This window comes from Macaca fascicularis, chromosome 2, assembly GCF_037993035.2.
Source record: "Macaca fascicularis isolate 582-1 chromosome 2, T2T-MFA8v1.1".
Classification (NCBI taxonomy): Eukaryota; Metazoa; Chordata; class Mammalia; order Primates; family Cercopithecidae; genus Macaca; species Macaca fascicularis.
The window spans coordinates 141,243,731-141,269,105 of NC_088376.1; the positions used below are offsets into that span (position 1 = coordinate 141,243,731).

Below are 25,375 nucleotides of genomic sequence, written 5' to 3' on the forward strand. Positions count from 1 at the left end.
TTTTAATTCAAGTGAGTAACATATTTGTGGAATGAGGAAGTCATTAATGTTTTTTGACTAACCAAGACCTAGCCAAAAATCTATTTCTCTTTCTGCCCTTAATCTCTTTCTGAAGTATCCTGCCAATTTTTAATGCTGACCGTTTCTCAATATTTTCAGTCTGTAGTAGTACTAGAGTGCTTCACTTATCACCATGGCAAAGCCTTTAGAGAACAGTAAATGTGGATTTGGAAAATATGGGACTTTGGGTCACATCAGAACTCTGACTTAAATTTCAGGCAACTTTTAGTTGGAAGTGGCAAGATACAGCTTATCTGCAAATGACTGTAATTATAAAGATAGAGCTTGCCCAACAAAGGGTTTCTATTTTAATATCATAAAAACCAAAAGATGGAATGGTGCTCCACAAAACACTGCCTTTTCACTTTCTAAAAATGCTTTTCTAGCTCTGTGTACTTCACATCATGTGAATGTCGTTTATTAGCATGTGATGTCTTTGTGGAGTAGAGGATTCCGCCGCTCTCTGCTTGTCTGTCTTGCTCTGTTTCTCTGCATTTTCATCTCCTTTTCCTTGTCTCTTGGCTTTAACATTCTTTCCACCTCCATTATCCTTCATATTAGATTAGATCTAACTTTTAAATTATTTGATGTATCTTTATATTTTATTTTCCCTGTAATTTAAAAGACATGAAAAGTTGTAAATATCTCTCTGAAAATAAACTAAATTAAGTTGCTTTAAACTTCCCTGACCCTTGATTGATTTTTTTTTTCTCTTTGGGTCAGCAACTCTCAATAGAGAGAAAAGTTTCCCTATCTCTAGTGTGGAAGATTGGACTAAATGTGCAGTGACCCTCAAACCTGCTCCAGAGAGTAGTTCTTCCTTACAAGAGTGAGTTTTCCAATGATTTGCCTCTTTCTCTTCAAAATGAAAAACAGTAACAAAGTCTTAATTCAGGCCGCTTCAGATTTTCATTCTCTGTCCTTTAAATTTCATTGAATGTGTTTATGGATCCCACTATGAAGCAAACAATGCAGCAGGAAGAAGAGTCTCTTTTAGTTAAACTCATAATGCCTTACCTAGCTGCACACAAAGGGGATATTTCAACAATTGCAGGGGACCTAAGTGCTATTAATAGTTGCCCATTCTGAAGGGTTTCAGGAAAAAGTTGACTTAGAATTACAGACAGGCCCTCAAACAAGCTAGTCAGTGGTGGACCAGACTATTGGGGGTGGGGGAGGGAGGATTGTTTAAGGTTTTGTTTTGCAGAAAGCATTATAAACCAACCCTACCTACATCAAATAAAGACAGGGTAGCTAATATTGTCTACCAAGATATTAATACCTTCTATTTTAAGCTTCATATGCTTCTCCATGACCTCATCTCAAACCTATAAGCAAACAAAGAAGTACTGCTTTAGAATATGCGAATTATTGCTTCTTTCCCAAGATGCAGTCCTTAAGTAGAGGAATCTGAAAACATGTAGAAAATTGCTAACAGGAGCAGGTTAAACAGAAAAAGAGGGACACTCTCCTTCTGCTGAGGTTTCAGCACCATCTACTGTCCAGAATATTAATTCTTCCCCACATTGCACTGTGTATGAATGGGCACTTGGTTGTTCCTTTGCATGTAATCGCAATGGAAGGCATTGTCTTTGGAATTCATTGTCCTTGCCTCAAGGTGTACATTTCCTTTCTTTTATAGTTTAAGTAAATATTCGCTTACTTTGTATCAGTAGATGCAGCCCAATGCCCAACAGATGCAATAATATTCCTTTAATCAGCAAAGATCTTATTATGCCATTCTTAGGCATTGACTATAATGAAATTTACTGTATTTCACTGACACTAATGGGATTTTGGGGGGACTATTTTGCTCTGTGAGTCATAAGAGAGAGTTACTTATGTGCAGTCGCTGAAATAAATAGAAAACATTCTAATTATTATTTGATGAAAATGTTTCTTTGTGGGTAAAAGATATCTGTGGTTCCCATTTATGATTCTTTTTTATCTTCCATCATAGTCAAAGGCATTCCATAGAGTGATTTTAATTATACCTTGATTCAAAGATACAGTGTATTTAATTTGTCATTGAGAATAGTCTTTTCCTAGTCCTTTTAGATTATCATTTCTTTCAAATCATAAAGAGAGCTTCAAAAAGAAAATGTGAGAGGGCAAATTTAACATATTTCCCCCTTTCCTCTTCTGTTATTACTTGCTATTTTGCTTGAGGAGATATTCTTATTCATAATGGAAGGTTAGGCACCTGCAGAAAATTGTTTGCATTTAGAAAGACATCCCAGATGTGAAACCCTGCTACTGAAATATGGCACAAATCCAAACCCAGGAGGTTTGCTTTCCCTGGTGATGGGTAAAAATTAAAACAAACAAGTTGACCATGAATGACTTTAAGACAGATTATATCTTGCTTATTAAAAACAAACAAACAAAAATCTCCTTATTAATAGTTGTAACCAAGTTAGAGACTTGGGAGGCAACCAAGAGCATTGGAGCGTCATTCGAACAGTCTTCATAATGAAATAGGTGCTTTATGCTACACATTTTGACCAGGCAAATCTAATAACTTTGATTACCACTTGGCTGCTTGTTTCCCAAGTACCTATACTTGGCCACCCTCAATTGGCTTGTGCATAGCAGTTTCCATTTGTGGCAGTCAAGCTTATTAAACAGCTCTGCTTTGTGATTTTCCCCCAGTCCTTGAAAATAGATCGGTAAGCATTCCGCTCAGGGGCGATTTGTAAATTGCTTTACAGAAGGCTCCAGTTTGTGCTCATGCCAACTGGGGTCAAACTTTGCCTTGTGTTTTCTTATGATGCCATTTGTCAAGTTGCACACGTTGTTCCAAGAACCAGGTCACAATACTACGTGGCAGTGCTTCTTGGTACGAATCGATTAAAAACCTTGACTTGTGAAAGTGCCCTATGCTAGTGCTATTTTTTTTCTGCCACCTAAAAGGGCGGATTTACTTGTCGTCAGCCAAAATACACTTACTGTTCTTTTTCCAATTGGTTCCTCTTCCCGTCTTCTTAAAACATATTTAATTATGTTAACAAAAGAGAGGTAAGATAAATAAGGGTGCTATTGAGAGAACTAGCCTTTGTTTTAAAATTGTAAAAATTCCCAATTCACAGGCATAGTTCCTCAATGGAAAACAAATGTTAGTGAAAAGTAAATGTGTCTAAAAGAGATCAAATGTGTAAAGAATTTTCCAAAGAGCAAAATTATAAGCAAATTAGATACTTAGGAACAAACCAAATATATAGATGTCTGATATTATGTGAATGATGATAACCTGAACAGATTTTATTTCATCAGGCTATTTCAGCAGTTAAAGCTTATCCCTAAAATCAGGACTTGGAGCTGAGCTCCCTTCCAGGAACCTGGGGCAGACAAAAATTTCTACCCAGATTGGAGATCTTTAAAGGACATTTACCTGTGGCCAGAATGGGCAGCAAGGCCACCCCCAAAAAAGAGCCAGACCTGTACAATGTGGGGTGCAATGCCCTTTATTTTGCTATGCCGTGAAGTGCAAACCCCAAATTTTTCACATAACAGGCCTTTACAACCACACAACAGGGAGAAGTGGGTGCTCATGAGGAAGAAAAAACTTCACTTGTAAGATGAACTCCCAAACCAAAATTACAAAGACCTTGAGGAAGTCTGCCACCATAAGTGACAATCAGCAAATAGAACAAATGGCACCTTCAAAAGTAGCAATAATGGAACCACCTGAAAAAGACTTTTAGCTAAGTATATGTAGATTTCTCAAGGATAACCTCACCCACCCCATCCATCATTTCCTACTTCCCTCCTTACCTTCCTAACAGAATGGATCTGTTTCTGCAAAGTAACTCAGGAGGAATAGAACAAACTGGAAACTGTGTTTTCATTTGTTTGTTTTGAGAGCTGCTTCAAAATGTAGATCCTAATGACCCAGCAGAGAATAGTAATTATAAAATTAATCAATGTTTCTCCCATTTAAGGATGAATTATTCTCTAAAAACTAAGTATAATTTTAAGTAATGCCTTGCTCCTGGCAATAGGTATTTTATGAAAGTATTAATTCAGATTTTTCTCCCTGGTGTGAAATGCAAAAACTCAGTGTTTAAATTTTAGGGAACTGATATATTTGCTTTACTCATTCTTCTTTTTATAAGTAGCATAAAACTTTAATTTTTAAATGGCATATGCTCTAGAATTAGGATTCGCCATCTTTTTTATTTTATTGTTCTGTGGAGTATTCATTTTAAATATTTACATTTTAAGTACTAAAGCAATCTGAGCAACCTTCCCTTTCCTGTCTGGCACAGAAGAGTAATCACAGTGAGTGAGGATGCAGAATGGTGAGATGGGTTGGAGAGCTGTATGGAGACATGGTTGTGGGTGAGTATAGAGGTGGTGGGCAGAGGAAACACCTGGCAGGGTTGACAGATTGGTTATACTGAACAAAATGTAAGTTGATTAAGGAAATTAGGAAATGTTTTCAGGATAAGATATAGAAATATTTATAGATGTGTAGGTATTATACATGTATATACACACAGATATTTCCCAGCTGTGTTGCTGAGAGGCCCTAGGATCAACGACCATCAGTAACAATAAGCACATTGGGTCTCCACCTCTTGATTTCTCAAAGCCATCCTCCACTAAAATAGAACCAGAGCTCCCTGACAAAATGACTGACTCTAGGACTATTGCAGGAAAAAAGTATAACATGAACCTTACTGGACCAGAAAGTAAAGAAGCACTTAATGAATAATAATAAAATGTAAAACATACAAAGAGCCCAACTTAAAGGACTCCCATTGGCCAAAATGGGGACAATTTGAGCGTCAGTGTAAATAATATTAGTAATGTATTACCACCTGTCAAAATAAGCCATGAATTTATCCTAATGTAAGTAAGTATATAAATAAATGGGAGAGAGGGGAACTCTATTCCTTGGAGTAGAATGTCAGCTGATATATGTAGAAGGAAAGATAGCAATGGAGAATCACCATTTGACAACCATCATAAAAGTCATTAATTCAGGCAGGAGTCTTCAATGGATTCCAAGGCTGGCGGGTACAGGTTTGATGACCATCAGGTACTGGTGTAATCTTGGAATACCTCCCCACAAAGTACTCATTATTTATTGTTTATTTTAGTTTATTATTATTTTTGAGACAGAGTCTCACTCTGTTGCCCAGGCTGGAGTGCAGTGGGGCGACACTGCAACCTCCACCTCCTGAGTTCAAGCAATTCTCTTGCCTCAGCCTCCTGAGTAGCTGTGACTACAGTGCACCACACCCAACTAATTTTTGTAATTTTTTTTAGTAAAGGCAGGATTTGACCATGTTGGCCAGGCTGGTCTGGAACTCCTGGCCTCAAGTGATCTGCCTACCTCTGCCTCCCAAAGTGCTGGGATTACAGGCATGAGCCACTGCAGCCAGCCAAAATACAAAAATAACCAAAATACTTATTTACAAGGGTGTAAATGGTAAGAATAAGATGGAGAAAGAAGGCAGGCAAACACCATATATATGTGTGTGTATATATGTATATATGTGTGTCTCTGTGTGTGTGTATTTGTGTGTGTATGGTGGGGAAAAAGGGTGTGTGTGTGTATATATACACACACACACATATATGTATATGGGGGAGAAGAAAATAAGCAAATACAGTAAAATACTACCTACTGAGGAGTATATATGAAGGTGAAAGAGTTCTTTGTACTTTTCTAGCAAACTTTCTGTATATTTGAAATTATTTCAAAATAAACTATTTTTTAAAACCAAGGAAAAAGAACAAAATGTGGCCTTATAAGCAAATTCAGTAATAAACCCAGATGAAGGGCCAGTGCTTGCCTGGTGAGTGCTGAGTTAACCTTCAGGTGGTTCCTTTTAAAAATTCCATATTCAACAGAAGTCAGGGTAAATAATAAGAAATACTTAATATAGCCTCCTGATTTATAGTACTTCAAGATTCAAGGCCTTATTTTCATCAGTCTCCAACAGGGCCACTCACAGATCTTCCATAACTTATCTTTAACCAACTCTCATGAGTAGGAACAGAACTAGGCACCAGGGACTTATAAAAGTGTAAGATCTAGTCCCTGACTCCCAGAAAGCTGATCAGTTACGGGGAGAGAAGCAGGACACGTGTAAAAAAGACAAATGATTTTGCACAACAGGGCACTAGCTTAATGTTGAAGAAAAAAGAACAGTTAATTCCGATGAGCTTCATGAAAGGACAGGATCACCAGTGAACAGGGTGGCCAGGAAGGGCATGTGGGGAGGTGGCTTGGATTCATGGGCTCTTCAAGACAGTAGGCTTTTTCCAGCCTGGCTGGCCATTAGCAGAACCTGGCATCCCCTCTCTGAGGGCGCCCACCTCCACCTGAATACCTCCAGAAATGGATATTCATGTTCTTCTGTGGCAGCCTGTTTCCCTGTTGGAAAGGTCAAATTAGTAGAAAGTTCTTCATTCCACAGCGCCAAAATATGCCTGTTTGTAGTTACTCTTTGTTTTCTACTTTGGGGCAATGCAAAATAACCTTAGCTTATCTTCCGCCTATAAGCCCTTCACATATTTGAGAACTACTGTCATGTCTCTCCTAATTTACCTTTCTCATGCCAAATACTTTCAGTTATTTTAGCTGTTATGGAATTATTAGGTCTTTCACTAACCCAGGTATACTAATGTATCAATGAATCTAAAACATGTTCCTCATAAGCTGTGGTCTAACTAATGCAAAATACAACCAGATTATTACCTCCCTAAATTGGAACATCATGTGTTATTAATGCAACCTAAGATTGCATTCCCTTTCTTTGCCAGCTGCACGGACTCCATGCACACTGAAATGCTCAGGTCTTATCCATGTGAGCTGCCAATCCCCCAGTATGTGCCTAGTAGCTGATTTTTTAAGTGTAGTTTTTTGCCTTTACCCCTATTAAAGTTTGCCTAGGTGAAAAGGTTGGTCCCGCTTGAAATCACTGTGAATCTTGATTCTCATCTAATGTTTAGGGTATGCCTTTTAGATGTGTGTTTTATGCAGAATTGATACAGTTTATCTTGCATTGATTTTTATTGAAAAGAGGGTACCAACTATAGAATGTTGAAATTCATCCCTAGAGATGCTATCTCAGGATTATTGTCATCATTAATCAGCAGTCTTTGCTGTGGCATTTAAATATTATTAAAAATAATTATCTGACCAGTCCCCTTGTATCATTTGAGGTGAGCTTGCTGTCTGCTCTTTGACTAGCTCCAGGCCTTTGAAGAATCCCACTTTTAAATTCTCCCTATAAAAACTAATTTAAGGAAAAAAGATACAATCCTACTGAAAGGCATCATCAAAACCATTACAGTCAAAACATTTGTTAACAAAAGGGATGTGTCTCCTTCCACGAATGAAGATGACTAAAACACACATTAAATACTATCGTGATAGGCACAAGTGAATATCTTGGCACTGTAAATGAAAGATAAAGAAATTATAAACTAAAATAGAAGAATTGATAGGGTATCAGGAAAGCAACATTGAAATGGAATTCTTATCCTGTGGACCCAAAAGCACTTATTTTTGGAGATAATAAGAACTATCAGCCAGGTATGGTGGCTCACGCCTGTAATCCCAGCACTTTGGGAGGCCAAGGCCGGAGGATCTCTTGAGGCCGGGAATTTGAGACCGACCTGAGCAGCGTAGCAAGACCCTGTGTCTACAAAATAATAAAACATTAGCCAGGCACCAGTGGCTCATGCCTGTAATCCCAGCACTTTGGGAGGCTGAGGCAGGCAGATTGCCTGAACTCAGGAGCTTGAGACCAGCCGGGGCAACATGGCAAAAACCCTGTCTCTACCAAGAATACCAAAAAAAAATGGAATTAGCTGGGCATGGTGGTGTGCACCTGTGGTCTCAGCTACTCAGGAGGCTGAGATGGGAGGATCGTTTGAACCTGAGATAGGGAGGTTGCAGTGAGCCAAGATTGCACCTCTGCACTGCAACCACAGGGAGAGAATGAGACCTCATCTCAACAATAGAATAGAATAGAATAGAATAGAATAGAATAGAATAGCCGGATGTGGTGTTGCGTGCCTCTAGTCCTACCTTGATGGGAGGATTGCTTGAGCCCAAGAATTTGAAGTTATGGTGAGCTTTGATCATGCTGTTGCACTCCAGCTTGGGCAACAGAACAAGACCCTGTCAAAAAATAAAAACATAAAACATTGCAGTGTTTTAAAAATAGAATTCTTATCCAATGGACCCCAAAACACTTCTTTTTAGAGATAACAAAAGCTATAAATCAGAAAGTTTTTCCACCAACAGTGAAAGTGAAAATGTAATAAGGCTTGGATACGTGTTGTGATTTATACATCTAATTGTGGATCTGATTTTTAACTGAGTAGTTAATATTATTAAAAAATAATGGTTAATAATTAACTCTTCCTCATGGTTATAATCCTTAAAACAAAGCACTTAGTTTACCTTTTGTCATTTGTACATTATAGAAAACACCGTAGAAAGTAAAAGAATTTTTCATTTTTACTCTAGGAGAATTAAGCACTTGGTAAATATATATATTTTTAAGCATCGGTCCTCTGGAGTTCAGAATTTATCATTCTACACAGTATGAACCAACCACAAGTAGGAAAGTTTAGGGATGTTGTTGGTCCTATTTATTGTTGCTGTTTAATTACATCCAAATCCAGCCATCAGTTCACATCTTGAGTTCTAATTGCCTTTGAGATTTCTATGCACAGAACAATAGCTGAAGTGACTCTTCAGAACAGAAGTCATAAATATAGGTTCTTCCTGATCTTGATGAATTAAAACCAAAGGAGAGGAGACAGTTTGTTTTGCGGGAAGCCATCTGTTTGTATACAGGGTTTGTATTCAAATTTTAGGAAATTAATCAAGTAAAAAGCATCAAAATTCACAACACAGAAAACAAGAGAACAAACATACACTTTGAGAAAACCAAGTCGCTAATGAGATTTTTGAACCTCTTTAGTTTAATCTTTTCTTGTCCCTAGGAGACCTCTCTGGTATGTGTACAGTACATGACGTTGCATTGATTCTTGCTACTTCAGGGCTCAGCACATGAATCGGCGACAAGTGCTGAGTTAATGAATCAGCAGCTGTCAGCACAACAACTGTACCAACATAATCCTTGATTCAGGGAACTTCTCTGGTCCTTGGTTAAAAGACAGCTAAGTTTACCAATAATAAAAATCTGTCCCAGATCCCTACATGTGCATAAAGAGGTGAACGTTTCTTTATGAGAGAAATGTCATTCAGAAACGTGAGCCAGAATTTCACAGGGCTCTAGGCTTTGGGGTATGTGCCATCTCCTTGCTTCTTGCCCAGAAGTTGTCAGGAGATAGGGAGACAGTTTTGGGGACTGGAGACTGGACATTTGACTCCGCACTCATAAGTTTGATGTGTAGGCTTAGAGCTAGAGCCAGCATTTTGGCATAAAATCATCACTGCTTGTTACCTAAGGCAGTAACTTCATTACTCATGCAGTGAAGCCCTCTGCAACCATCTGCACCCCATGGCAGAAATTCTTTAAATTCCTTCTGCATTTGAATATCTTCAGTTGACTACATATAATCAAGAGTGCAAATTGCTATATTATGCCCTTAGACTTATTCTCTGCATGATTTGCATGTGCATATCATGTTTTCAGTGAAAAGAAAGGCAGAATCGCACAATAGACAACATCTTAACGACTCTTAGACATCAGTCTGTTCATCGGTTAAATAGGGATGATAATAGTACCTATTTGTTAGGAATAAATGAAATAATTCATGTAAAGTGCCTAACAGTGCTAAGGGACTCAGTTATTATGAATGTTCTTATTCCCTCAGCCTCTGTTATGTCTGTTATCCGTGTAAACACAATCCATGCTTGGTGGATAAATCAACAAATAAATGAATTAAAATGAAAATCTAAATTGCAGAATCAGTGGGCAGCTATTTAAAGTAGAATTAGGCAACATCTTTATCAAATAAAACCCATAGAGATATATTATTTTAGCCTGGGATCTGTTTCAGTCTTCATTTTTTACTTGCAGAAAATGTAAATTAAAAAACGTCAAATGACATGTTAAGTCAAAATGGGGCTACTCCTTGATGTTTGCTTAGAATAATATTTGTACTTACCTGTTTTCCTCATTTAAAATAAAATAAAATAAAAAACTTAATCACTATCTATTCCTGATGGTAAGTGAATCAACATAGCAGATTTTTATTATGTAGCCCTCAAAAGCCTCGGGTTTTCAAATCAGGGGTTTTCTACCCCATTACCTCTTTGCTGGCAGTACCTGTTGTTCACTTCTCATTTCATGGACATCACTCATTTAACAGTGACTGAAAGCACATTCATCTGTTTATCATGATCTTTTCCTATTTTTAGAAAACAGCAAAAGTATATCCCACTACTAGATTATAACCTATTTAGGACAGAGATTTCCCTTTTCTAGCTATCTGAGAGATTTTCTTTCTGTAGTTGAATAAAAGGATAGAAAAAATGTTTTAAATACTCTCTTTAAAGAGGACATTTTAGCATGGGTTATCAGTAAGTAAGACTCACAAAAATTCTATCAGATATAATTTCAAAATTCCCAGCTGATATTTTAATCCAAGAGGTCCCCTGAATAAATATTTATATACCTCATAGCCTGAAATGCAATCCCATGACTATAGGAGAGGATTAGTCAGTGTTCTTTCATTATTTGGTTTGGTTTTGGTTTGTCTTCTTTGTAATTGTTTGATTGGCTCGATGTGGTTTGATATATAGAAATTTCTGGAATATGGCCTAATTCAGAATTGTATTCTTTAGGCATGCATATGGCCTTTACATTGAATCCAAACTGCTTCTCACGTGTGTACTCTCTGACACCATTTATGAAATCATGTTGCACAAAAATAAGGGACTATGGGTGTCAATGTAGTTTTAGAGTTCATAAGCTGTCTCAGCTAAGCAAGCCCATTCTATTCCCAGTTTTAACTATAATGTAAAGGGTGAATTTTAAAGCTAATTGATGGTCCTTATTTTAAAAAAGTAATATACCTATATCATTTTGTCAGTGATGTTCATTGCAGCATTATTTATGATTTCTAATTATAAATATTAGAAAAATGTCTAATAAAATTTGCTAAAATGCCAACTAGTTTCAAAATTGTTAAAACTATAAGCTTAAGGCAGATTATAAAAATATGTTGACAAAGGAATAAACATGCTGATATAATATTGAGGAGAAAAAGGAAAATTGTATGTGTCTCATGTTTTTAATGGTGTAAAACAAAACAACTGAAAAACTATGAACCGAAAAGACTGGGGGAAATTATACCACCACGAAAATAGATGTTTTATCCAGATAGGATTTGTTTTTCTTTTTCTTTTTTTTTTTCTTTTTTTTTTTTTTTTTTTTTTTGAGACAGAGTCTCACTCTGTCGCCCAGGCTGGAGTGCAGTGGCCGGATCTCAGCTCACTGCAAGCTCCGCCTCCCGGGTTTACGCCATTCTCCTGCCTCAGCCTCCCCAGTAGCTGGTACTACAGGCGCTCGCCACATCGCCTGGCTAGTTTTTTTGTATTTTTTTGAGTAGAGACGGGGTTTCAACGTGTTAGCCAGGGTGGTCTGGATCTCCTGACCTCGTGATCCGCCCATCTCGGCCTCCCAAAGTGCTGGGATTACAGGCTTGAGCCACCGCGCCCGGCCAGGATTTGTTTTTCTATTCCTTCTTTTAATTTTCTTTTAATTTAGGAAATTCCCTGTGCTAAAACATTTATTACTTTTATAATAGAAAAAAAGAGCCCAACAAACTTCAAGTCAACATGGATTTTTCCTGTTTGCACTCAGCTGAAATGTAGCTTTCTAGTGAAACAGGAGAGAGATGAAAACCTTTTCAAAGAAGCAATTCAGAGCAGGCTGCCAGAAAGTAAGCCCTTCCATGAGCATCTTTAGAGATCTCACCTCCATGCTCCCTGGCTGAGTTCTGTTGCTCTGAGAAGGTTCACATAATGAGTGTTTTCATCTTTTCATATTAAAAATGACCTCCTGGCCTGAGTCTGAGCTTCCCAGATGACTGAGGTTTGCCGGTCACAGCCTCAGAAAAAATAAAGCAAAATTACTTAGTATTTCATCCTGCTCTTGGAGTCTACATTTTATTTCCTCACGAGCTCACAGACTTTGTTATTGTTATTGTTTGTTTTATTTTAACTCTCCAGATCCAACAAGGGTCATGGTACCCCCTTCCAGTATGGACGTCACTGTTGGAGAAAGCATTGTTTTGCCGTGCCAGGTAACGCATGATCACTCGCTGGACATCGTGTTTACTTGGTCATTTAATGGACACCTGATAGACTTTGACAGAGATGGGGACCACTTTGAAAGAGTTGGAGGGGTAAGTATTAATATCAAACTATCCACAGGAAACACAGTGTGCAAATGAACTTCTCGAAACTGACTCAGACTAACTTGTTTGGACCAACTTAACAATATATTTAAAGTTACTATTTTAGAATTTTGTTCAAGTAATCTTATGGCAAGAAACTCTTGGTTAATTCCTGCTCCTTTTTGCACAATAAATATGGCACCACTCATTGAACAACCTGTATGGCAGGACTGCTCTCTAACTGGCACCAATCCTACAGGTTAATTATTCATTCCTGTGTATGGATTAGAAACTAAGGGTCACAGACATTGGATGACTTGCCTTGGCCTCATAGCTACTGAATTGCGGATCTCTGCTTAAAACTTCAAATCTCAAACTCTGTGTCACATATCATATCATATACCCTAGAATCTGATTAAGAAAATAGCTTAAGGATAGATTCCTTCTGCTTTTAGGCTGCTAATTAAACTCCCTTTGACCTTGTAGAAGGCTCATCATTGTGAATTTAGGGTTTTCTTTCTTGAATTTGAAAGTCTGATTGGGTTATTTAGTATCTCCAGGTAATTTGAATTCAAAATGATTGCATTTTCAAAATGCCTTACTTTCCATAACTATGTATTATCATTGAACACATAACAAGAAGAGGTTAAATCTGAAAACAATTTATGTCTATGACAATCATTGTCAAAAAAAATTTTTCTGCTCTAACACAGCTCTATGGTTGACTATAAAGATTGACTCTGACTGCCATTTTTATGAAGGAGTCCAACCAAAACATAGCAGAATATAAAAATGGGGCCCTGACTTGAAGAGCCCTCCCCACTTTCTAGGCTGCCATAAAATCTGTCCACCCCCTTTATGTTGAGAATAATGGCCTAAAGTCATCCATATGATATAGTGAGAGCATATTTTCCACCCAAGTACAGTACTAGCCCTGTTCATTACATTCTTACTACCTTTATCAAACAGGGTTTTTGCAGTTGAGTCACAGAACGCCAAAAACAATTTCAATGACTGTTGTCTCAATTCTATGCCAAGAGTGGTATCTGACTGGTACAACTTTAGATGGCACAGGAAAGAAGTTAATTAGTTACATCAGTGGATGCCTGGGTTCACTAGGGATTATCTCTTGGGACCCTGGTTGAGAAAGGCTATATGAAATTGCCAAAGTAAACCATTCTGGACTTCTTTCAATGGTTCAACTTAATAACATTGGCTAAGTGAGAGAAATATTAACTACCTCACAAAGACATTGGAGATATTGAATATCTTGAGGTCTAGAAAAGTACATAGCCCAATGTCTACCACAAAAGAAGTACTTGATAAACTTTAATGGTGGTATCAACTGAAGGAAGGGTAACATTGATTGTAATAACAGGAAAGTATAAATCGAGAACATTCTTCATAAATTAAGCTGAATGTTCTCACATTAAAACCAATTTCTTGGGCAGGAGAGAGATTAAAAATGCTAAATCTCAGAATGGTGCAAGCACCAGCCAATCCAAACAGATGCCTGAACAATCGAAGTGGATGTCCTACCATTCAGACACATGTAGCCTTTCTGCCAGAATGGTGCCAGGGCTAAGGCAGAAATAGGGACACCCTAATGAAGTCAAACACTGATGACCACCTTTTTGTAGAGACAGCCGTCCGTAGCGCCGCTCACATTCATCTTTCATATGGGAAATATCTGTTTCCTCTGTTAAACTAATGCTAACACTAATCAACTCCTGCTGAGAAATACATAGAAAATTAAGAACAGCACAACCGCATGTGAGATCTAAGTGTATTAGCCACTAGGATCATTAATGTCTGTGGAGTCAAGACTTGACAATAGAAGAGAAAAGCAAGTGCAATTCTGAAGTCAAGCCTATTTCAGTTTCAGCTTCCTGGGTCAGCATGGTGGAGATGATGTTTGGTATAGAGTTAACCTATGGAGGTTTTAGGAAAGTTATTATTTCATTGTCCTCTGATACCCCCATCCCCACTGAGTATTCTGTCAGGAACATAACAGACTGCAGTGGTGGAAAATAAGCAGATGCTGTTGTTTTCTTTGGTAGGAACATAAAAAATGTAGATCTTAGTTAATAGTTGGGTCTGGATGACTTCAAAGGGAAAGAGAAAGTTATTGTGGTCTCCTTTGATGAGACTCTTACCTCGCTCCTATTTTTTTCTTTGTTTCAGTTTTACTTTAAAAACACAAATCCAGTCAAAATGTGTAAATAACTAGAGTACTTTCTAAATTGCAAAATCAAAATTTTCTATTAATAGGTTGCTGTGCTCTGAAATATCCAGGCTACAAGTTTCTTTAACATTTAAGCCCTTGATGAATAACGTGAATTAGTGAGATGGTGCAGGCATTTCCCTCAGGCCAATGTGCACCTTCCCTGCACACCTCCCCAGGGACATATTTTTTATTTAAACCTGTATTCAAAGTCCCAATATGTGAAATTTCTTAGGTAAAGTAACAATAATCTTAATAATGATGATAATAGTGATAATTCCTTATATTTGCAAAGTGCCTCATCATTTATCAAGTACTTTCTTATATACACTTGACCCTTGAACAACACGGGTTTGAGCTGTATGGGTCCACTTACATGTGGATTTTTTTCTACCACACTCAGATTGCAAATACAATATTCATGGGATTTAAAACCCACATATATGGAGGACTGACTTGTCATATACTCAGGTTCCAGAGGACTGACTGCATGACTTGAGTACGTGCGGATTTTAGTGTACTACAGGTCCTGAGTCCAATCCCCTGTGTCTACCAAAGGATGACTGTAATAGCTCCTTAATCCTCACAGAAATCTTGTCAAATAAGTTAACAATTATTTTCTCATTTTATTGAGCAATTATAAGACTTGATCCGTAAACAGTGGCATCTGGATGAGAAGCCAAGTGTTACAAAACAAAAGACGTTTTGGGTTAACATACCATAGCTTTACCTGAATTAGATTTAACATCTTTGACATGTTTGTTTCACAAAGAAAATGGATCATGGCCATCAGTAATAACAGTTTAGAGTTAATCTATGCTTCACAGTTTTCAGAAGATTTTCACATACACAGATTATCTCATTTGATTTTCACAACCTAGCACATAGGTCAATAAAGGTCTTTCAAAAGTCAGTAAATTAAGGCCAAGAGAGATTAAGAGATTTAGATGAAATCATACAGCAGAAGTCAGCCCAAGACAGCTAAGCATCAAAACTGTAGCTCTTCCTTCACTCCATGCTTTGGCATCTCTTCTAATCCTATTTCTAATTGGCAAATCTATCTCTTCCATTATCCTGTGAATGTGACACTCTGTGCTGAAATGATGGAGATAACCAAGTACATATTAGTTTTGAAATAGCATGAGGATATGGTCTTTCTGGATGCTAGTCCAGTGTTATTGTTAAGAACAGGGACTATATGGGTTCAAATCCTGGCTCTACCATTTTCTAGCTATGTGACTTTAGGCAAGTCTCCTAACCTCTTTGTGCTGGAATTTCGTCATCTGTAAAATAAGGATCACAAGAATACCTGCCTCAGAGGACATGTGAGTATTTAGTGAGTTTAATATAAGTAAAGCATTTAGAAGCTGCCTGTCATATAGTAAATACCATTAAGCATCATCCATTACTATTGTCATTGGAGAAATAGCAACAGAAGAGTCTGTGTCAATTTCCTATTGTATAATTTGGAATGGGAAAATGAAAGAGGGCCAATATATCCTAAATTATCTTGTCATCCATTACGGGTTTAGAATGAAGTGTAGTTTTTCAAATCTGGCCTCTAGAGTGGTCTCTTCCTCAAGCAGCTATTCTCCAAACTTTAGATTAACAGAACTGTGAACCAAACTCTAAGGTGTAGCAGTGTTCTTCAGGTAAAATGCTGCCTTTGTGATAGCCTGTGGAATCATCTCCTCACATTTATTAAAAGTACTGTGCTGGCGAACACTGTAGAAATATTTCTGGGGCACATAGACATCCAAACCAGGATGTAATTAGTCCTATTCATCTGCTAATCAAAACATGCATTTGGCATTTGGAAAACAAATTAGCACCGTTCCATACTAGGTGGTGCGAGATTTCCTTGGAGAATCTGGTCTTCCTAATCCTTTAATTCAAACCTGGAAGCAATAAAAATGCTGGCTGTAAGAAAGGGTTGTGAGGTAAAATGCAGATACCTCCACATGTGGGCTTGCTTCCATTTTCCAAATACAGAGTTCTAAAGTATCAGAATGCCAACCAAGGCTCTAGGCTGAGGGCATTTCTGAAGAAATTCACAAAACTAGATCAAGAGCCATCGTAGTGCATAGTACTTATGTAATATGTAAGTTACATCCTTCCAACGTGGGTGGCAAACTGCTCCAGAGACTCAGAGAAGCCAGACACCTGAGGTCTTGTCGAAGATGTGTTCTGAAAATGTTGGTGTTCTTATCTCTCAGGCAGGCTCACATATTTTTAATAGGCCATGGCTTGCATCACTAATGTTTTCATCAGCCAGTGTAAAATAAATCCATTAGTCACAGTGTCCTTCATGTGATAATGATATTTAGAGCTCATTAAAAAGTAATTGTAGCCACTTTCCCCTACTTTATCAGCAGGATTCAGCTGGTGATTTGATGATCCGAAACATCCAACTGAAGCATGCTGGGAAATATGTCTGCATGGTCCAAACAAGTGTGGACAGGCTCTCTGCTGCTGCAGACCTGATTGTAAGAGGTATTGGATTTTATTGTTGTTGTTGTTGTTGTTGTTGCTTTTGAAATATTTTCATGATCTCTACTGTAGCACAGAGTTTCAAAAACCTCAGTGGTTTAGAATTATGGGAAAAAGTCAGGCAGACGCTGAACATTGTAAACAGTGGCTAACAGTCCACAGAAGTTTCTGGTGCATGTACAGTTCCTCAGTGGGGGTTGTCAGAAAATGCACCGAACACATCCAGTAACTTTACACTAAAAGGATAATCGAGTAAATCGAGTACCCGATTACAGCTGTTGGAGTTGATATGACCTTCTAGAACAAATTTAGGTGAACAAAAGCAGATAGTTTCAAGAGGGATTAAACTGCCCCTTTTTATGTTTCCTCTGGGCTAAACTGAATTAGTATAACAGCAGCTTAAGTAAAATCATCAGGTTTATCCGAGTTTCCTTTTTTTCCCTAAACTTCACAGTGCTGTTCAGTTTCTAAAACAGGGTTTTGGGAGAGGACACTTCCTGACTGCCTGGGATGTAGTAAATGAGCTAAGAGTTGACGTAAATACTAACATTTTTGAGATTCTTTTGAATATTATCAGCATGACCTAATTTGGACCTAAGAGCTATGACCCGCCCCCCCCCCCCCCCCCGGCTGAGCAGCACCAACTGAGTACATTCCAAGCCTCAACAAACCAGTTGGCAAAGGAACTGTAAAAGGACTTTTAAGAAATATTTTTAAATGAAAATTAAAATCTTCACAAAACAGTGTACCTAACAGAATCCAACCTATGCATGCTCAGCGGTTTTCTATAACATTAAAAGAGAGGCCAATCCAGACATCAAAATAATCTCTTGGCTAGAATCTCCTTCATCAGAATCCCTAACTGTTGGTGTTCAGGCATCTTTGGCCAGCTGGCAGAGTGCATGGCAAAACTTCGAATGCAAGAAAATAAAAATTTAGGGTATGAGAATTGGAGGCAGGGTTAATCTGCATGCACAGAGAACAAGGTATTATTGGAAGCCATAAAGAGTGTTGCTATATCCTCTAGGCATAATGTAAGGGGGGGAAATGTGTGGGAGTTAGCAACTTAAACTAATTGTGAAGAGAGGTTCCAGAAAAATAGCGATTCCAATGTGTCTGCTTTGTTCCCCTTTAAATTGCCTTTAAAAAACCTTTCAGTAACAGTGCAGACAAGGGCTAGAAATGAGAAAAAACTTTCAACCTAGGTAGATCTGCCCACAGAATAACTTATAGAAATGTGTTTATTTCCATTTTAAAATACACCAGGCTGGTCTGCCCTCCCCTTGGGGACAAAAGAATTCTGTTGTTGAAAATTTATCCTCTATTTAATTAGGATAATGTTCAGATTAGCAGTTAAAACACCAATAAATTAGACTAATGAATATTTAAATCAGTAATACTTGAAGTTCTTAAATGATTTTGTATACTTCATTTCACAGAAAATAACATTAAATACCAGGAGGAATTTGCAAATGCAGTCTAAAAGAAAATCTAGTCTAATCAGTTAATAAGGCCAATAAATTAATATGCCATTTAAAACCATAATCTTTCATGTTATCTCCTTCGGCTCTGCCCTTGCAGCTCTTCTTGTACATTACAGAGGGGGAGGCAGGAATGTATTTCACCACCCTGAAAGAGATTTTCATATTTGAAACCTATAGCAGCTTTGAGTCTTGGCTCCAGATCCTTTGATTTGCTGAGGCCTGCTCTATTTAACCTATAGCACTCTAATGGCAGCCAGAAAGTCCATCCTTCCTGAGGGAGAAGCAGACCCCAGAATCAAACTAATCTTCCCTTTGCCGTTGCCTGAAACAAAATCTTCTACATGCCCCTGAGTTTGTTATCATTTTGTTCAGAGGGCAAACATTTGTACATTTTTCATTTTGAAAGAGGGAGTCAACTTCCCTAAAACAAAGTTGGTAAACATTCTGTAAGGTCATATCTATGCATGGGTAGGAGCGGGTGGCAGGAAGATAAAAAAAGAACAAACAAATCCAGGAAAGTACCATCTTCTCTCCAGTGGCCAAATTCATACCAGCCCTTCATTCCCTTCCTATAGAGAGGCCAACAATGGACTCAGATATTTCCTATCGATTTAATTCTTTGAAGAGTTTAGAGGGAAACACTTTTCTATCTGTGGTACTTAGATTTTAAAGGCCATCAGTGCAGCATCCATAAAGAAAAAAGGTGGGGAATGCTCGGATGAGAAAACTGGTGAAAAAAATTATATTGTCTTCAAGACTTTATCTGGTTAAAAGGGGTTGCAAGACCAAAGGTTACATTAGCTCTATCTAGGTGACATTAGACTGACATGCTGAAATGTCACCATGGAAAATTAATCAGTTCCAGGATACAGATTTCCAGACATTTCATTCAGGAGTGGGAGGGAGAAGATAAATTTAGTCTCACCTGTGGGTCTATAAAAGTGATTTTTAAAAAAGGAAAGAGAATTTAGGGCATCACGAAAACGGTGAAGGAGTGAATCCTAGAACAAAGTCTAACTTCAGGAAATTGCTGTTAACTTTGCACTGCTCTGTGAGAGGTCTCTTTTCTCCCTGTCCCTGTGACATGGCCCGATAGTATTTGGGTAGTACATTTGATTGCTAGACTGGGGATTAGCAAACCCCTCCTAGGAACATCTCCTTATGCCCGTCTAATGGGCATGAGGTTTGTCATTATGTCCCCTCACCATAACCTTCCCTCCTGAGGTGGTCAATTGTACTTTGTTAAAAATGCATTTGACTGCCTGGTAAGAGATTTTCATGTTGGAAAGTGGGATAGCTGCGGGTCTTTGCTCTGGCTCTGTTGATATTTTGTCTTTGCCTGCCAGCTGCTTTCCATCCTTCTAATTCTTTATTAGTTTCAAGCCTTCATTTAAATCTGATTTCCTCCCCTTTCCATGGTTTAAGTACATGGACAGAAATAATGAACATCAGGAAGAGAAGCAGAAAAATACAGGTATGACTTGCAGAAACTACAAATGAGAGTCTTTAGAATAAAGCCCAATTTTGAAATTGCTTTGAAGAAGGGAGCGCTTTGACTCTTGCGCACCGGCCATTTTCACAGCAGTTCCCTTGCACGCAAGTGTGTGCTCATATGGGATGCAGGGTTGGGGGTGAAGAGAGTGCTAGTAATTACAGTGCAGCAGAATGTGCAGAGCAATACTGTAACCTTCAAAGTTTTAAAGCCATTTGTGCTTAAATCTATATTCTCAGTGGTAGAAATAACCGTTTCCAGCAGACTATACTCTTTATGAAATCAGGAGCAATATCTATCTTTTCTCGCTACCGTATCCTCAAATAACAGTGTCTGACCCATAGTAGGAACCTATAGATAGATAATGAATTAATGAATGTGGGCTCTTATGGTACCCCAGTATTCCCTATTAAGTATTCAATTGTAATTATTTGTTTACCTATTCGTTTTTCATATTAAACTCTGGGACCCTAGAAGGAAGGGGCTGTGTCTCATTCATCTCTGTGGTTTCCAAGCCCAAGAAAGTTCCCAGCACATAGTAGGATTCAAAAAGGATTTGACAAGTGATGAATCTGTGAATGGGTAAATAAATGAATGGGTCAATGCCCCACTCAAATATGTGGATCCTTCACTTGGGTGTTTGAATACACTGTTCCAGTTCTGGGGGTCTTACTCTTTCCCAGGTCCTCCAGGTCCCCCAGAGGCTGTGACAATAGACGAAATCACAGACACCACTGCTCAGCTCTCCTGGAGACCCGGGCCTGACAACCACAGCCCCATCACCATGTATGTCATTCAAGCCAGGACTCCGTTCTCCGTGGGCTGGCAAGCAGTCAATACAGGTACCATATTGGATGCTTGGCTCAGAGACATTGGGAATTCAGCATACTGGACACCGCACTGTGGCAAGGAACATCTAAGTTCTCATTCAGACACTACTACAAATGATATATTGTGGCAGTGTTTCCTTAACCTTGGCCCACTGTACTATTATTAGTATTTTTCTTTATATCGAATCACAGTTAGGTTTTTTTAAACTCATCCTAAGGAATAGTATCTGTGAAATGGTATGTCCGGGCCAGATTTGGTGGCTCACGCCTGTAATCTCAGCACTGTGGGAGGTGGAGTTGGGTGGATCACTTGAGCCCAGGAGTTCCAGACCAGCCTGGGCAACGTGGCGAAACCCCCTCTCTACAAAATATACAAAAATTAGCCTGGCGTGGTGGTGCGTGCCTGTAGTCCTAGCGACTCAGAAGGCTGAGGTGGGAGGATCGCTTGAGCCCAGGAGGTAGAGGTTGCAGTGAGCCAAGAAGACACCGCTGAACTCCAGCCTGGGCGACAGTGAGACTCGATCTCAAAAAAAAAAAAAAAAAAAAAAAAAAGTCTGTTGTGCTGGTTATATATATATTTTCCCTAACACACATTAAAAATATATTAGTTATAAAAATAAAATGCATCAATCTGTATTACCTAAAATCATCTGTGTAGCATTGTGGTACACTTTGGAAAGCAGTAGATTCTGCTTGACTATAGTCACAGACTTTGTAAAGTTTACACAGTGCTTTCAAAAAACCAGTAACTGAGGATTATAGGGAGCCTCCTCACTTGCTGCCCTTTTTTTTTTTTTTTTTTTTTTCTGAGACAGGGTCTCACTCTGTCACCCAGGCTGGAGTGCAGTGGTACAATCACAGCTCACTGCAGCCTCGACCTCCTGGGCTCAAGCAGTCTTCCCACCTCAGCCTGTTGAGTAGCTGAGACCACAGGCACAGGCCCCCACACCCAGCTAATTATCTAAAATTTTTTGTAGAGACAGGTCTTGCTGTGTTGCTTAGGCTGGTCTCAAACTACTGCACTCAATCTATTCTCCTGCATCAGCCTCCCAATTTGCTGGGATTTCAGGTGTGAGCCACTGTGCCCAGACCCAGTTTTTTAGATGGATAAATTTGGGGATAAAAAGACTTGAGATTTCTTTTTAACCAATTTTACAAATTCTTTAAAACAAAAATTGTTAGCGGTAGCACTTCCATCCTGTTTCCCTTTATTACATTTATATAGCACTTCCTATTTTTTAAAAGGTTTCACAGTTATTTCTCTTTGCATCTAAAATAATTCTTATACCATCCCCACTTCTGTCAGTACCTCCAAATTGACTCATTTTCTTATTTAGATTTCATTTAAGGATAAATTGGATGAACAAGTAGTTATTACAAACAAGATACACACTCCTCTAGACAGCAAAGGTAGGCTATATGGCCTTGATGTTTGGAAGGAGAATATGCCCAGTGTTGCGCAATTCATATGAATCTTGTTGATTTTAACCCCAGTTTGTTTTATCATTTTTGTTTACCAATCCTTAGAAACGGGTTTCTGTGTTTCCTACTGTAATCACTGAGTCACGGGTGTGCTTTAAGAAGGAAAGATGAGAAAAATATGAAAGTTAGGAGATGAATTCTAGTCCTGACTGCTAATCAGCTGATCTCTATACATCTTCGTTTTCCTCTTCTGTTAAACGGACACAATAAGAATTGTTTAAGAATAAATATAGGCCAGGCGCAGTGGCTCACACCTGTAATCCCAGCACTTTGATAGGCCACGGCAAGTGGATCGCTTGAGCCTAGGATTTTGGGAGAAGTCTGGGCAACATGGTGAAATCCCATCTCTACTAAAAATACAAAGTGGCATGCACCTGTAGTCCCTGCTACTCGGGAGGCTGAGGCACAAGAATTGCATGAGCCTGGGAGGTGGAGGTTGCAGTGAGCCGAGATTGTGCCACTGCACTCTAGCCTGGGCGTCAGAGAGAGAGACCCTGTCTCAAAAAAAAAAAAAAAAAAGGGAAAAAAAGAATAGAATACTTTTGCCTTTCTCAGAGGACAGTTGAAATAATGTGTCTGGCACTACATAATAAATGCTGAAACACATGTGAAGGGGTGATAGTAATGATTGAGTCGGGTGGCTTGGGGCCTTGTGGACTGCGTGTCTTTTATGATGTCATCTGCTGGTATCTGATTAGAGTGTGTTAGTTTCACATACAGAGATAGTTCTGAGATTACTTCACTGAAACAACTGTTGATGCAGCTAATATCAGAACACCTACACTGCCCTAAATGCAATAACCATGAGGATGGGTGGATGTTCCTATCTTCCTAGCGTAATCTCTGCATTTGTTTTCTGAGAACCTATAAAACAGCCACTACCTTTTGTTGTCTTTCAGTCCCAGAACTCATTGATGGGAAGACATTCACAGCAACCGTGGTGGGTTTGAATCCTTGGGTCGAATATGAATTCCGCACAGTTGCAGCCAATGTGATTGGGATTGGGGAGCCCAGCCGCCCCTCTGAGAAACGGAGAACAGAAGAAGCTCGTGAGTAGCACCCGGGATTCAGATCATCTGTTCTGCCAGCTGCTGTTCCTTAGGAAAAGGCTTTGAATTCTTGCTGCTCTTCAGCGCTCATGCTGCTCTGTGTTAGCACACCCTTCACCTCAAATGATTATAATGGTAGAAATCAGGCTAGGAGAAGCCCAGCTGAGCACGCAATGGGTTTCAATCCAGAGTTAAGCTTCCTTCATTAGGTCCACCTGTACAGCAACAGGCACACTGCACTTAGTCCTCTCAAAAGCCAGCCCTTTCTTCATTGGTTCATTTGTCACCGAGATTCTAACAGGATTTCAAAAAACAATGCCCCACATTTCAAATAAAATTATCTCACATAAGTAACTAATGGCAAAGAATAATTTCTGGCTGCTGTGGGCACAGCAACCGTGGGGTAGTCCTGCTTCGAATAGAAATAAGAAATAAACCAATTTCTTCAGAAATGTTCACTGAGATTTTCTTAGGGTATAAACCATTCCCAGAAACTAAGTTTCAGAACACCGTGCTAATTCAAACAAGACTAGCCAGCAATTTAGTATGGCCCTCTACATATACAGCTTGAATGAGCACGGGGAGAGAAGAACAAGTTCATCAGGGTCAGCCGTACTTTTACTTAGCTGGTGTAAAGCAGGAGGCCTACATGTGCAGTCTTTATAGAGTTCCCGGCTGTAGACGGGCCAGTGTGTTGAAGGAATAATAAGGTCTCTACACAAATGGGAGTTCTGACCCTACTCTCAGAAAAGCAAAAACTCATCTAGGTCTATTTGATTGGCTTTAACCAAGGAGATATACCCAGTCACCAGCCACATGCCCCAGTGAGACATTTTTAAATGCGGCCCAGAGCCTTTCAGTTACATGATGACAATATAGCTAGTCCCCTGCTTTCTTTTCCCCTTCCAAAACCATAATTGAATTAATTCCCCTCAGCAGTCTTCAGGTGGAAGCTCACATAATTTCCTCCCTTTTACAGAGAAAACTGGGGGGTCAAAGAGGTTAAGCACAGTGAGCAAGGGGTCAACTCTATCTGCCACTTCCTTCAACACTCAGATCAAAACTCTCTTCCTCCAAGAAGCTGTTCGCCCACCTCAGCTCTGGGCAGGCCGCTACTCCGGAAGGCCCCCTGCGCTTCTCCATGCTGACTGTACCGTACTCTGGTTGTCCACCTTGCTCTAACTGTGGTGCAAGCGCTCTTCCCCTCCAACCAGAATGGAAACTCTGCCTGAGCAGAGCTTGTACTGTCTTTCCTTTGTGTATCATCACGTGGCTAATAAACGCAGAACCAAACATTAGAACCAGACCTCAGTCCTTTCCTCCCTTCCAGAACCCCTCAACCTCTAGGGATGGAGCTGAACAATTGGTCAGACATGTCAGATAACACGTGTACCTTGTTGAATGAGAAACAGGTAATTAATAGCAGTCTCCTTGGTACATTTCACTTCCTCGAGCTGACGCCATGGGTCTCTTGATGATGCTGTTGCTGATCTCCAAAGACAAAGGGGTATGCCTCAAAGTACTCATTGAAAGTGAGTCACCTCTGCCAGGCAACCTTCCTGCCCCTCATTCGCCTTTGCCGCCTGACATGACTTGTTTTTTGTCTCCATGTGCAGTCCCCGAAGTCACACCAGCGAATGTCAGTGGTGGCGGAGGCAGCAAATCTGAACTGGTTATAACCTGGGAGGTAAATGAATCACAGAATAAAAGGAATGTACATGCATCAAAGCTATTTTTTTTATTTTCCTCAATGTTAGACATAGCTGGGAAGTTTCCTCCTCTGTTTTTAACAGTGAAAATTCATTTGAGTGCAGACACTCCCTCTCAGGTAGCTAATGGCTGGCAGGAAGGATGGCGCTTGCCCATCCATCATTGAGGCAAGTTTTAATTCAATCCGTTACAGTAAAAACAATCATGAAGGG

The 25,375-nt window shown here is 39.1% G+C and overlaps 1 protein-coding gene across 12 annotated transcripts in view; it reads left to right on the forward strand.

Annotated features, from left to right (window-relative positions):
• Positions 1-25,375, forward strand: part of CNTN4 (contactin 4) — a 975,847-nt gene that overhangs the window by 930,222 nt on the left and 20,250 nt on the right. For 10 of the 12 annotated variants that reach the window (XM_045384783.3, XM_045384784.3, XM_005547640.5 and 7 more), the window contains 5 exons: positions 12,236-12,411; positions 16,999-17,119; positions 20,776-20,934; positions 23,304-23,453; positions 25,070-25,140. In XM_045384783.3, coding sequence (XP_045240718.1) covers positions 12,236-12,411; positions 16,999-17,119; positions 20,776-20,934; positions 23,304-23,453; positions 25,070-25,140 — 677 coding nt within the window. The remainder of the gene's footprint in view (positions 1-12,235; positions 12,412-16,998; positions 17,120-20,775; positions 20,935-23,303; positions 23,454-25,069; positions 25,141-25,375) is intronic. The other 2 variants (XM_074032744.1, XM_074032745.1) reach the window with 1 other exon arrangement.